The sequence below is a fragment of the Cygnus olor genome, chromosome 1 (genome assembly GCF_009769625.2).
Source record: "Cygnus olor isolate bCygOlo1 chromosome 1, bCygOlo1.pri.v2, whole genome shotgun sequence".
NCBI lineage: Eukaryota > Metazoa > Chordata > Aves > Anseriformes > Anatidae > Cygnus > Cygnus olor.
The window spans coordinates 102,122,817-102,136,204 of NC_049169.1; the positions used below are offsets into that span (position 1 = coordinate 102,122,817).

The 13,388-nt window shown below is 41.8% G+C and overlaps 1 protein-coding gene across 9 annotated transcripts in view; it reads right to left on the reverse strand.

The window, feature by feature from the left end:
• Positions 1–5,180: 5,180 nt before the first annotated feature.
• The window catches only part of TSPAN9 (tetraspanin 9), a 183,160-nt gene continuing 174,952 nt past the window's right edge, over positions 5,181–13,388 (reverse strand). For all 9 annotated transcript variants that reach the window (XM_040574395.1, XM_040574434.1, XM_040574409.1 and 6 more), the window contains 4 exons: positions 12,211–12,312; positions 10,250–10,381; positions 10,056–10,139; positions 5,181–9,284 (listed from right to left, as the gene is read on the reverse strand). In XM_040574395.1, the coding sequence (XP_040430329.1) occupies positions 9,213–9,284; positions 10,056–10,139; positions 10,250–10,381; positions 12,211–12,312 (390 nt within the window). In that variant the 3' untranslated portion in view covers positions 5,181–9,212. The remainder of the gene's footprint in view (positions 9,285–10,055; positions 10,140–10,249; positions 10,382–12,210; positions 12,313–13,388) is intronic.

Here is a 13,388-nt window from a genome sequence, read left to right on the forward strand (position 1 = left end):
TTTTATTTATTATTATTATCATATGCAAATGTGCACCAGTGCTTTCCTGGCTTCACTGAGGTGTAGACTTGGTCTCTAATGATCCATCTCTATCCTTCTTGAGGGGTCTAGGAAGTACCTTAATCTATAGTATATATCAAGAGTGAATAAATATAAATTGATGCACTTGAACAAGTATCAGAAGACAAAGACCTGAAGGCACATTTATTTTTGTTCCTCTGAAGATAAGGAAGAGCATATTGTCTAGTGAGAAAAAAACATTGCTCCAATGCCTATAAACATAAGTGTACTCTGCATTCACCAGCGTTCTTCTACTGTCTCCTACATTCTTTGTCCTCCAACGATAGTGTATGTTCTCCTAGGGTTCTTTTAACACCTGTGCTTTTTTTCTTGGTCTCTTTGAGTCTACTCTCTGCTCTGTTTGCATTCTTTCTGTTTTCGTTCTGTTTTTTCACCTCTCCAAGGACACTGTATGCTGTGTCTCTTCCTTGGCTACTTTTATCCACCTTTCTGAATCTACTCTCTGTCGTCCTTCACATTTACAGGCTTTACGCTATTTTCTTACCTTTTCTGAGACTTCACTGAAGTTCTTTCAGGCTTTCTTTTAGACTCTCAGCCTCTGCAAGGCTACTCTGTGTTCTCTGGGACTCTTTCAACCTTTCCATTTCTTCCCTGGCTTTTCAAACTTGCTATGGCTCCTTTTCAGGCTTTTGGTCTTGTTCTTTCCTCTCTGTAAGATGACTGGAGCACTTTCAGTCTTACTGCTGTTTCTTTTTTTTTTTTTTTTTCCACTTTCATGAGGTTAATCTGGGTTTTCTGGGGCTGCTTCAGGCTGTCTTCAAGGTTCTTGGAATCTCTGCAACTACTCTTCATTCTCCAGGAAGAAAGCCAGCTTCTTTCTTCTCTACTCCAAGGCTATTATTCTCTGTCACTCTTTTAGCCTCTGTTCTTTCTTAGCAGCTGTAGGGGTACTATGTGTTCCCCTAGTGCATTTTCATAATCTCTGCTGCTTTCTTGTTATATCTGAGGTCTGTGGTATATTCCCCATAGTTCTTTCAAGCGTTCAACTATTTTTTTCTGCTTCTTTGAGGCTACTCTGTACGCTCTGAGACTTTTACAGAACTCGACTCATTTTATTCTTCTTTGATGCTACTCTTTTGGGGTACTATCAAACTTTCTGCCTTTTTACTTTTTTTGTGTGTGTTTCTTTTCTGAGGTCACCTTCGGCACTGCAGGGTGCTTTGAGGGTCCTTTAATCTCTGATACTTTACTATCTCTGAGGCTCTTCTTTATTCTCGGGGATGGGAGGTGAGGGGAGGTGTCCTTTGGCTTGTTGATTTCTTTCTTGGCCTCTCTGACACTGCAACAATTTATTCCCTCCGGCACTGACAGGCTTTCTTCCTTTCCTTTAGGCTACTTTATTTTCTCTGAATTTCTTGCACACTCTTTGTTCCTTTGTTGGCTTCTGCCCGGTTCCACTGTTTTGTCCAGGGATCTTCAACACCATCTTCTACTTTGCAGTAGACATTTGGAGGACTATTCTGTGCTCTTCATCTGTCCTAGTATTTCATCAGTTTTCATGGTTCCTTTGAGATTTCTCAGTGTCTTACAAACGTCTTTAAATCTTTCTACTACTTTGTCCTCTCTTAGGCTATTCTGTATCCTCTGGGACACTTACACATTCTTTTCTATATTGCAAGGCTCTCAGAAACAATTCTCTTATTTTTGTGGATCTTTCAGACCTATTTTTCTTTTATTAGAACATTCTATTGAAGGAAGATGAGAGAAGACAAGAGAGAGAGACATTATATTCTCAGAGATGCAACAGCTTGAAGAGCTCTGGACCTCAGTGGAGATGTAGGCAAAGTCTGTCCCTAATAGAATGGTAACTGCAACCTCTGTAGAAGACAAAGAATGGAAGCTGGTGACCTCTGGCACCAAGAGGAAGGTTCTGCTCCACCTAAAGGCTTACAACTGCAAAATAGGTTCACTGCCCTCAAAATTGAGGAGGAGCTGGTTGTGCTTTCAAGTAAAGCATCTGGGCCAGCTCACTCTGAACCACCAGGAAGAAGTGGCAAGTAATAGCAGTGGGCAACCCCTTTCTGCAATGGACAGATACCCATCTGCTGACCTGGCCTGTCATCTAGAGAAGTTTACTGATTGTTTGGAGCCTGGATCTGGGACACTATTGCAAAAATTTGTCCAACCCTGTGCCTATTACACCCTGCTATTCTTCCATGTGGGCACCAATGATATTGTTAGGGGCAACGTGGACAGTACTAAAAATGATTACAGAGTGCTGGGGCATGAGTCATGGGCAGAGTCACGGGCATGGGGGGCCCAGGCATTGTTCTCAAACCTGCTCTTGAGGGGAAAAAGAATGTAAGGAAGAAGGCACTGATACTGTGTGTCAACAGTTGTTTGGGGAGCTGGTGTCAGCAACAAGATTTTGATTTCTGTGACCACTGGAGCCTGTTGGGGAATCAGTATCTGCTTAGGAGAGATGGGATCCACCTCACTAAGTGGAAAAAAGGTATCTTTACCAGTAGGATAACTGACCTGATAAGAAAAGCTTTAAACTAGGAATGATGGTGGAGGGAGAGAGTCACCAGCAGCCCTATGAGGGAATGGTGGAGAGGGTTGATGAGCAAAGGGCATGGGGTGATGTGAATGTAAGGGAATACAAAATCAACAAATCGAGGCTTAAGCGGGGTCACCTCAAGTATCTGCATGTAAGCAAGGAAGTGGCTACAAGGCACCATTATGGGAAAACAAACATGCAAACAAACAAAAAAAAAACAAAACGAAACCAAACAAAAAAAACCCCACAGACTTGTTCTGGCAAATCAACACCCTGATGTGCCTTTCTGAAGTGCCTGCACACTAATGCATGCTGTATAGAAAATAAACATGAGGCATTAGAGGTGTGTGTGCAGTTGTAAGTCTACAATTAACACAGGGTTCACAAAGAGCTGGTGGGATAGCTCATATGACTGGACCATTGCAATGGAAGGACACAGGCTCTTTAGGAAGGACAGGACAAGAAGACCAGGAGTTGCCTGGGTGAGAGAGCAGCTGGAGTGCATGGAGCTCTGCCCAAATGATAGAGGAACCAATAAGGAGATGTGCTCTACTGAGCCTCATACTCATCAACAAGGAAGGGAATTTGAAGATTAAAGTCTGTAATGATCATGAGATGGAGGACTCCAGGATCCTGACAGGGTACTGCAAGGCAAAAAGCAAAATCATAACCCTGGACTTCAGGAGAGTAAATTTCTACCTGTTCAGGGATATCTTTGGAGGAATCTCATGGGATATGGACCTGAGGAGTGGTCCAGTAAAGCTGGTCAATATTCAGATATCACCTTCTCCAAGCTCAAGAGTGGTCCATTCCAATGAGCAGGAAATGAAACCTCTTGACCTCAACTTGTGGACTGACTTCCTGGCTTGACCTTAGCCCTGTCTTATCACTATGAACAAGCCTGGCAATCACTGGACTTCATTCTAACCCTGACCTATTGATTGACTGAGGCCTAGTTTAGCCTCAGACTTGCATCGTTACCACGAGCTTTTATCACGGAACATCTAGTTCCAACCCCTTTGCCATGGGCAGGGACACCTCCCACTAAATCAGGTTGCTCAAAGCCCCATCCAACCTGGTCCTTGACCTCTGGGTCAGCATAAGGTTTGGGTTACGGTTGAGTTATCTGCAAGTACAGCATTGAAGTTGCAGTAACCTGTCAAAGGAAAGTCAGGGCTGCAAAGGAAATCTTTTCTGATGATTATGGAATCCATGGAGTTAGGTTAGAATTGAAAGTCAGACAAAGACCGCAATAGTGACTCAAACAGGACTGCCAAAAGAAAAGCAATAGCTACAAATAAAAATACTCTGAGGGAAACCAAGTTTCTGGCACAATTGGGGTCTTACTAGAGCCTACAGGTTAGTGTTGACAGAAAGAGGAAAGCACAAAGCTATAGTTAGAGTGGGACTGAAAAAGGCTTGCTAATAAAGAAAGACAGGATCTGGAGAGAGGGGTCCCTGGCCCCTAAGGAACTTAAGGTTTAAGAGAATATGGAGTGCTACATGTGCAGTGGGGCTAGCAAGGGACTGTACAAGATGATACAGACTATAATTGGAACTCATCTATGAACAGCTCTTGAGTCTATTCAAGGTATGGGGTCTTTGGACTGTGGGCCAGTTTGGATTCTGGTTAGGGTTGACAGAAAGAGAAAGCAAAGGACAGTTGGAGTGGAATTGGGAAGGGGCTGCTAAAACCAAGTGAAAGCTGCAAAGAGAGTCTTTCTCTGCAGACTGTTGTCTCTGAAGGGATAGAGCTGCCCTCAACACAGATATCCTCTTGCTTTATTAGTCTTCTTCCTCTTATCTTACACTATTTTGTACCTTTTGTCTCTTTCCCTCTGAGCATATACCCTCCAATGCCAGCCTTGTCTCTGTCCTAGGCACACGACCCCTTTCTCCTGGTCTCACACTCTCCGCATACAGAGCCTTTTCTACTTGAAAGTCCATTTCTCCTCCTCTCAGCACACATGGATTCCATACCAATTCCTCTTTCTCCATCCAGTTTTGATCTTCTCATTCGGACTGCATATACTTTCCAGCTCCAGGGTTCTCAACCCTCCCTTTCACCTCACATATTTTCCCCAACTCTAGCCAACTACAAAGTCTAGTATGTAAGTTGAGTGGAAGAAGACTAGAGCTGGAAGTTCTGGCTCCCTTCCAATCCTTGAATTGCAAGACACAATCATTTTTTCTCTCAAAGCTTCCATTCTACTAGCTTCTATTCTACTCTCTTCCATTCACTTAACATATAGATGCTCTAAACCATTCACTCCCTCTCTGTTCCTATGTGGCTTCAAAATCTAGCCCTCTCCTGACCCCCTACATCTCCACTTCAATACACATACTGTCCAGCTCCAGCCTTTTATCTCAGCCACTATCCATCCAGTCACCCAAACTTCTGTCTGTCCTTTCTTTCTTCCTTCTAAGCCCCTGCCTGAATATCTCACTGTTAACCCACCCATTCAAGCACCTACTATAGAATCACAGAAAAATTTATGTTGGGATGGATCTTTGTGAGTCATCTTTCGGATTTTTTTTTTTGGTACCCTTTTAATTTTAGTGGTTGTTGGGGGTGGGAGAGAAATGAGCTTCAAGAGGCACCTTTTAAAATATCCTTTATTTTGATATCATCCTAGTAAAAATCTTTCATATAAAGGCAAAGGTAGGTATTGCATAGAAGAAATACAGGTGCAAACATTACCTGAGGGGAATGGCATGTTGTTTCTTAGTGTCTGCTATCTACTGCACAACAGATGGCTAGCCTTTAGGCAAATATCTCCAGGTTTCCCACATGAGATGCAGGATGAAGCTGTTTAACTCTACGGAAGGAAGTTACATCAGAATTATGTGTGTCCTATTCTCTGCTGCTCCCAAGAACCATCTGCTGGGAAAACACACTATCGTTTCTTGCCTTTTCCATGCCTGACCAACACATTGCCCAAGAAAGACCATGAAGATCAATTCTGCTTTACTCTGCTTGCACCCTTCCTGTGTGTGAGTTTGTAGTTCATGTATTAATGGAAGTGTGGGGGAGTGACACAGGGGGATACAGGATAAGAGAGCTGGCCTAACTTGACCATAGTCCAAGAACTCAATGAATCACATACACAAGTCATCTCCTGTAATCTCTGAGATATTTATACCATTGTTTTTATCATCTCACATGTTACTTCACTATGGGCAGAGAGTGTGGTTTTTTGAATGCCTTCCACCTGGGCTTCCCATAACTAAAAGCCTTGGTACCCAAGAGGGAACAGAATTCACTTCCACAGCTTTCAAGGAGAGGTTCTTTAAGCAGTTCTCCCAATATGTCTCTGCTTAAGTGCTGATGCAGCTTCCAAACATGAAGCACAGCGAGACAGCAGGTACACTACAATCTGAAGAAACACTCAGAGAAACAGTACTTTCACACATGAACTGTGCTTTCATGAATTATAGGTACAGAGAGGTATGCACTTATACAAATCAATATTTGTGTATACTAAAGATATTTTTACCCAGTATCAGTTTTTATTTAAAAACATGCGAAAAACTTGTAGCTAAATAACCAGAATGTTGTTTGGGGAAAACACATAGACAGCCACCCACCAGCACAAGCATAAAAAAGTGCATACAATACATGAGACAAAGCTCCCTTTGACCAGTTACAGGAAAGTCAGTACCTTCTCTGACAAACTAATGGATACAGCCTCACGCTTTCCAAGGCTGTTTTTGTTGCCTGGAAAGTGGCATTACTTTTCTTCTCCTTTCAGGATATCTGTCATCTCCTCCCACATCAATGAGTCAGCTAGAGACACAAATCAGCCCTGCTCTTGACTACCTTCCTGTAGGGTGGCTTCATGGAAATGAATACATGAAGCTTGTGTAACTACCTCACTTAATACTGTGCCTAGAATGCCAAAAGTAGTCATTAAAAAAAGATTTCAGGATCTATGCCACTATCAGATCATGAAATGGAATGAAGCATTCTACAAAAATAAGTTTGGATGAAAGGCAAAATAGCTGAGTTTGCAACTACACATTTCTTCTCAAGAGTTACTCACAAACATTTTTTTACTTTCCTACTACTTTCACTAATATATTTTACTTTTTATTTTTTTTTTGTACAAAAACTGAATGCAGACTGAAATTTAAATTGTGGTAGGTACCACTGTGTGACCAAAAAGGACAGATGTGATGTACACTGCTCTTTTTGAACCCCAGAGAAAACTAGAGAAAGAAAAGCACTTTTTTTGCTAGAGAAAACCAAGTACCTCTGCTCAAAAGGAGAGTGCAGTAGAGCCATCAGATGAAAATTGTCCTGTCTTTTCTTGCAAAAATGGGAACACATTTTAGCAACTTTGTATACAGTCTTACATGTAGCAGCACGTACACTGGGAATCAGAGCCCCTTCTTCCATGTGGAACATCCATCTCCAGCGGGGCTCAGATGCTCCTGGTCCCAATTTTCATTAGAAATGGAAGTAAAACTGGATTCTGTTTCTGTGCTTTTCCTCTGCTCCTTCCTGGACTTTCAAAGGCAATCCAAATTAAACAGCTGAGCCCATGTGGTATTGTCTGCTTTAGGGGGAAACAAGAGCCCTGTGAAACTTTGGGCGTAATGCTCATGTGGGCAAGAACCAGGCTCTAAGAACAGTAACCTCCTTCATCACTGCAACACCCAAATTTGTCTCCATATCCCACACATTCGCACTTCTTCCTGTCATACCAATCTCATATGAAGTCTAAAAAGTGTCACATTGTCCACAAAAAATGCTATTGCTGCCATACTTACAGATGTAAGCAGGACCTACTGGGAAGATACACAGGGGACTAATACCTCCCAGACAGGAAGTGGCCCAACAGTTATTTCAGCCCACCATGAGAAGACTGGCTGATTGATACAATGAAACTAATATATTTTAAGAGTTTAAAGTATAAATATTCAGACTGGACATTAGGAGAAATGTATTTATCAGAGTTTGATAAAGCACGGCTCTGAAAGGGGTACCAGAGGGGCACAAAAACTCCATCCTCAACAGTTTCTGAGACTCAGTCCAATAAAGTCACAGTCATACCCACCTCACATAGGTCACAGTCCCCTTTTGAGAGTGACATTGGATGAAGTAACCTATTAAGGTCCCTTCTAACTGCTGCTAATAAAAAAATCAATATTCCTTTCAGACCTGAGTTGAGCCCTGACTGGAGTTAAATCACAGTATCGTCCAATAGCTGATCCTTTCCTTCTTCCGTCACAAAACTGTAAAACTGAGGAAAGACATCTGCAAAAAACTGGAACAAAGTGTAAATGGGGTTGGCCTGCAATGAAGCAGAGCTCAAACTAGAAAAATATACGTTTGATTTTTCTAGCCAGAAAATGTTGGTAAAAATATGCATTTCAGTGAACTCCAAACCACACCCTGTTGGATGGAATTGCCAATGTCCCAGCATGAACCAATTCTGTGCTGAAGGTGTGACAATGTGACAATGCATACTGTCTCTGACTGCTGTTTTCGAAACCGCCCCGTTCCTGTATCATCTGATCATCTTTAATCAAACTCATATTCCTTGCTGTCCAGAGACACCCCTTCCAGCTCAGGGAGACAGCTGTACCTGAGGGAACCCCTTCAATGAAGGACGTGACATGACAATATTGCAATCAAATTGCCATCCCCCTTTCTAATATCCAGTAGAACGCTATGCCTTGGGCAAACTTTTTGAAACAGACAGTTTCAATTACACAATACAGTTTGTGAAGGCTGCTGCCAACTGGCCAGCAGGTCAGACTGCAATCTTTCTCCTTCGTGCCAGGGAGCATTCACTTGCTTAGTCAGTATTTTTAGCTTTCAAAGTAGCGTGACATCAAAGCAAGCCAATGAGGGCCATCAATTACAGAGCCAAAGATTGCTTTGGGTGGATAAAGACATTGAAATTTAGGCTCACAGGACTAGCGAGCTCCCCACAGACTTGAGAAAAGTTATGTCTTCATTTGCCTCTAACTGCCAACTTTGAAAAACATGTCCTCTGGAGATTGCACAGTGGTTCCTAAACTAATGTACAATAAATGTGTAAAAACAAAAACAGTAAGAAGCTATAAATCAGGCAACTAAATTCTAAGCTATATTCATCGTAATAGTCATCATCATCATTATCATAATAAAAAACTATACACCATCTGGTACAAGAAGCTGCAAAGCAAAGCAGCTCCAATTCTTAGGACTCTCTGTTAGAGTGGCTTTTCCAAGTCTTACAGTGAATTGGACATGAGGGTTAAAAACTTAATGGAAGACTTTGAAGATTTCTCCCTTAGAGTTGAACACACATCATTTTTGCACATATAGCACAGATTAGTAGAGTGAAACATTTTCTTAAATTAAGGAAACATTCTTAGAACAGATCTATGATTTTGTGTAGAAAATCCATTTGTTTGGGGATCTTTCCCCTGTCTTTGGCAAATAAATGGCAAATGTGAAACAGACAGAAACATGAGTCAAATAACAAGCTGTGATAATAACTGTACAAGTAACAACAAAGTAGATCGGTCAGTGGGACGGATTCTCTTAGCGGGGCTCGGCCGATACTCTTTGTGGTCATTCCTTTTGTTCATTTTTATGATCAGACAGAAGGGTTGATGTGATAATGTCTCAGAGGCTTTAGGCATCATATTTTTTGCCAGTCCTGTGAATCTGCTGGAAGAGTGTCATGGAGAAGGCCATGCCAAGAATCTGAAGGAAAGCAAACAATGAAGGCTTCAGTACAGGAAGGCTACCAAAACTGAACTACCTGTGTTCACGGTCCAAATGTAGTTTTTAAAGACATTCTACACTAGTCAGCTTTCTCAAGCTTCAACACTGATCAGTAAACCAGGATGTATATTGTTCAGGCACACAGCAATGTCTGAAGACATGTCAAAGCACAGATGAAGGCAAAAAGTTCTCAGGGCTCCTTGTCACGTCCAAAAATTTTTCTGAAACAATGCATGCAAGTCACCCTTCCTTTTTGCCCAAACGTTTGTGCTTGATTAGCCAGATACCTGTGACTTAACCATCAGATTCTGACATTCTGTCCCAAAACTATAGCAGATTATGATGATACTTCTGCATTTCCTTTTTTAAGCACATGTTAACCTACTCACTTCAGCAGCCATGATTTAACTTGTTTTGGCAATTTCCAGACAGAACTTCCCCGTAAAATTTAAAAAATAACAGTTCCTTAAGAGACAAGGTAGCAAACATCTAAACCTGGTAACTCTAAAGCAGTGCTCTGAAGCGAAAATGCAGATAAGTGAAACCTCACTGTCGCATGTTTCCTTTGAGGAACTGACTACTGACTTGCTTTCTTTCCAAGGAGATGGCCTCAAATGAGCTCATAAAACAAATCTGATATTTTTGAAAATACAGCCAAACCCAAACTCAAAGAACTGCTTTTCACACAGCAGAAACAAGAATGCTGACAGCAAATCAAAGCTATGTTGACATACATCATACCGGCATTACCTGCATTATAAGGATGCACATCCCAATCGAACCAAGGACATGCTTATTCTCATCAAACCAAGTCATAACTCTCTCATAACATCCCTGAAAGATGAAAATTGAATTCCCAAGGTTACATTTCTTTCACGTGCATTCCCTCTATTTTCTACCTTCCACCCCTCACTAGGACTTGACCCGAGCAGAGTAAGCCTTACCGTTTTCCACACTAATTCAGTAGAATTCCGTCCACAGTCTTGGGAGTTTTCTGTACAACATCGGTCTGGGACAGTGTTTTCTCCCAGCACTGGGTACCAATCCGTAAAGTCATTTACACCACAGCATTTCATCTGTGGGAAAAGTAAACGATTAATAAATGAACTAAACTACACAATTTGTCAAATGTACACTATCACAAACTTTTACTTAGAATCACAGAACCATAGAATGGTTTGGGTTGGAAAGAACCCTTAAAGATCATCTAATTCCAACTTCCCTGCCATAGGTAGGGGCATCTTCCACTAGATCATGTTGCTCAAAGCCCCATCTAACCTGACTTTGAACACTTCCAATGATTGGGCATCCACTACTTCTCTGGGCAACATCTTCCAGTTTCTCACTACCCTGATAGTAAAGAATTTCTTCCTTATATCCAACCTAAATCTACCTTCTTTCAGTTTAAAACTATTACCTCTTGTCCTGCCACTACACACCCTGGTTGAAATCTTTTTCAGTCATTCTGATAAGCCGACTTTATATATTAGAAGGCCACAATAAGGTCTCCTCAATGTCTTTTCTTCTCCAGGCCAACCCCACCTCCTCCCCCACCCCCCAACTCTCTCAAGCTTTCTTCATAGGAGAGGTGCTCTAGTGCACTGATCATTTTCATGGCCTTCCTCGGGACCTGCTCTAACAGGCCAATGTCTTTCTTGTACTGGGACCCCAGATCTGGGTGCAGTACTCCTGGAAGGGTCTCATGAAAGCAGAGAAATAACATCCCTCAGCCTTCTGGCCACACTTCTTTTGATGCAGCCCAGGATACTATTGACTTTCTGGGCTGCAAGGGCACATTACTGGCTCGTGTCCAATTTTTCAACCCCAGTACCCCCAAGTCCTTCTCTGTTGGACTGCTCTCTAATCACCCAGTCTGTGATTAATTAATCACTCAGTCTGTGATGATATTGGGGATTGTACTTGGCCCCACTGAACTTCAAAGGTTCCACATGGGACCACTCCTCAAGCCTGCCAAGGTCCTACTGGATAAAACGCCTTCCCTCTAGTATATTAACTGCACAGCTTGGTGTCATCCACAAACTTGCTGATGGTGCACTCAATCCCAATCCCTATGTCACTGATGAAGATATTTAATAGTATTGCTTCCAGCACAGACCCTTGAGGGACATCGCTCATTACTAGTTTTCACTTGTATTGAATATAACTCTTTGGATGCAGCCTTCCAGCTAATTCTTTAGCTATCTAACTGCTCATTCTTCAAACCCATAGCCCTCCAATTCAGTGGCAAGAATATTGTTGGGGACTGTATCAAAGGCCTTACAGAAGTCCAGGTAGATGATATTAGTAGCTCTTCCCTTGTCCACTGATGCAGTCACTCCACAAGAGAAAGCCACTAGATGGCACGATTTGCCCTTGGTGAAGCCACTTTGGCTGTCTCTAGTCACATCCTTGTCTTCCACATGTTTTGATGTAGCTTCCAGGAAGATTTATTCCATGATCTTACTACTGTATGTTTTCAAAAGGGATGCCACAGCAATTCTGTGTTTTTAAAGTTCTTTGTGCCCCATGATCTCTAAAAGCAAATACTTAATGACATTCAAAAAAAAAAAGGGGGGGGGGGGGGAGAAAAAGCAGTCCTATATTCAACGTGTGTTAGTTTTTTAAGTCCTGAATTGTGAAATGCTAGCTGTCAGATCTGCAGTTCAACCTATGCAGTTTTTGCTGCTTTTCCATGTTTCAGATTGTACTTCTAAATGACAGGAATAAATCTCAGACAGAGAGCATCTTTCACCTTACAAAGTACACTTTGATTATGCATTTCAGAATGCTCCCTAACAGCATGCATTAGCCACCTTTTAGACTGGGCATGGATGCTACATTTAACAGACTGTGGCAGCCTTTGTGGCCAAACTGCGATTTCTTTTCTAATGAGAAAAAGTGTTACCTCTGCTTGAATGATATTCCACGCATTTTTCAGTCCAACATTATTTTCTGAATTGTACAGCTTCATACCTTCCTTCAAATCCTTCTTTGCACTCTCACTGACCTACATCATATAAATACAAAAATTCAATGCACTGCTATTTATAGGAAAGGACCAAATGGTACAGACTTGAATACAGAACACATCTCTCTTACATTTTCTCACCACAAACTTAACATGGATAAAAAAGATCTCTCTTCCAGCAAAGACTTTCAGCATCTCCAAGGCCTAGTCTATTCCTCAGATTGCAAAATCTTGGATTAATTTTCATGAGAATGGAGACCAAACAGCTTTCCCTCTAGTTAGAATCCATCATATAATTATCTGAACCAAAATAACTGAAGAGTGACCAGCAGAAATATGCTGAGCTTATGTTAACTTTGTAACATACAAATGTTGGCAATACCCCACAGCAGCCTCTCCTGCCTCTAACCTGTGGTCTACTTTAATTTGCTAATATCATAAAACAAGAATCCCAATCTCCCAAACTTAACTTAGTTGTCCCTTGCACAGGTTCAGGCAGTCTGTAATCAATGGCCAATATAAAATCAATTGCAAAAGGGCATTATCATTGTTCTGCTTGTGGGGACAGGCTTGCAGGATTTAAAATTTTCAAAAGTGTTCTTCTTGCTTCAGAGGAGGAAGTTGGAATGCTTAACAAGAGATCTGAGGGGTCCCATTTCTCATATAAATTTCAGTCAAATCCTAGATGCAGGTAGGAATGTACCTTAGCTCTGACAGCCAAATCCAATGAAGATCTGGAAAAAAGCTAAAAACCAGCTTGCTGTTTTGCCAGTTCAGTTTGTCAACTCAGCAGTGAGCTGGCAACAGAGAAAGGATTAACCTATAGATCCCGGCATGAAGTACAACTATTTTTAAAGATCTGTTTCATCTCTCTTTCACATCCCATTCAAAATCAGAATCACAGAATCATAGAACCATAAAATGGTTTGGGTTGGAAGGTACCTTTGACTAGTGCCAACCCCCCTACCACGGGCAGGGCCACCTTCCACTAGAGTGAGTTGCTCAAAGCCCCATCCAACCTGGCCTTAAATAGTTCCAGAGATGGGGAATCCACAACTTCTCTGGGCAATCTGTTCCAGTACCTCACCACCCTCAAGAAGTTCACCCCAACTCCC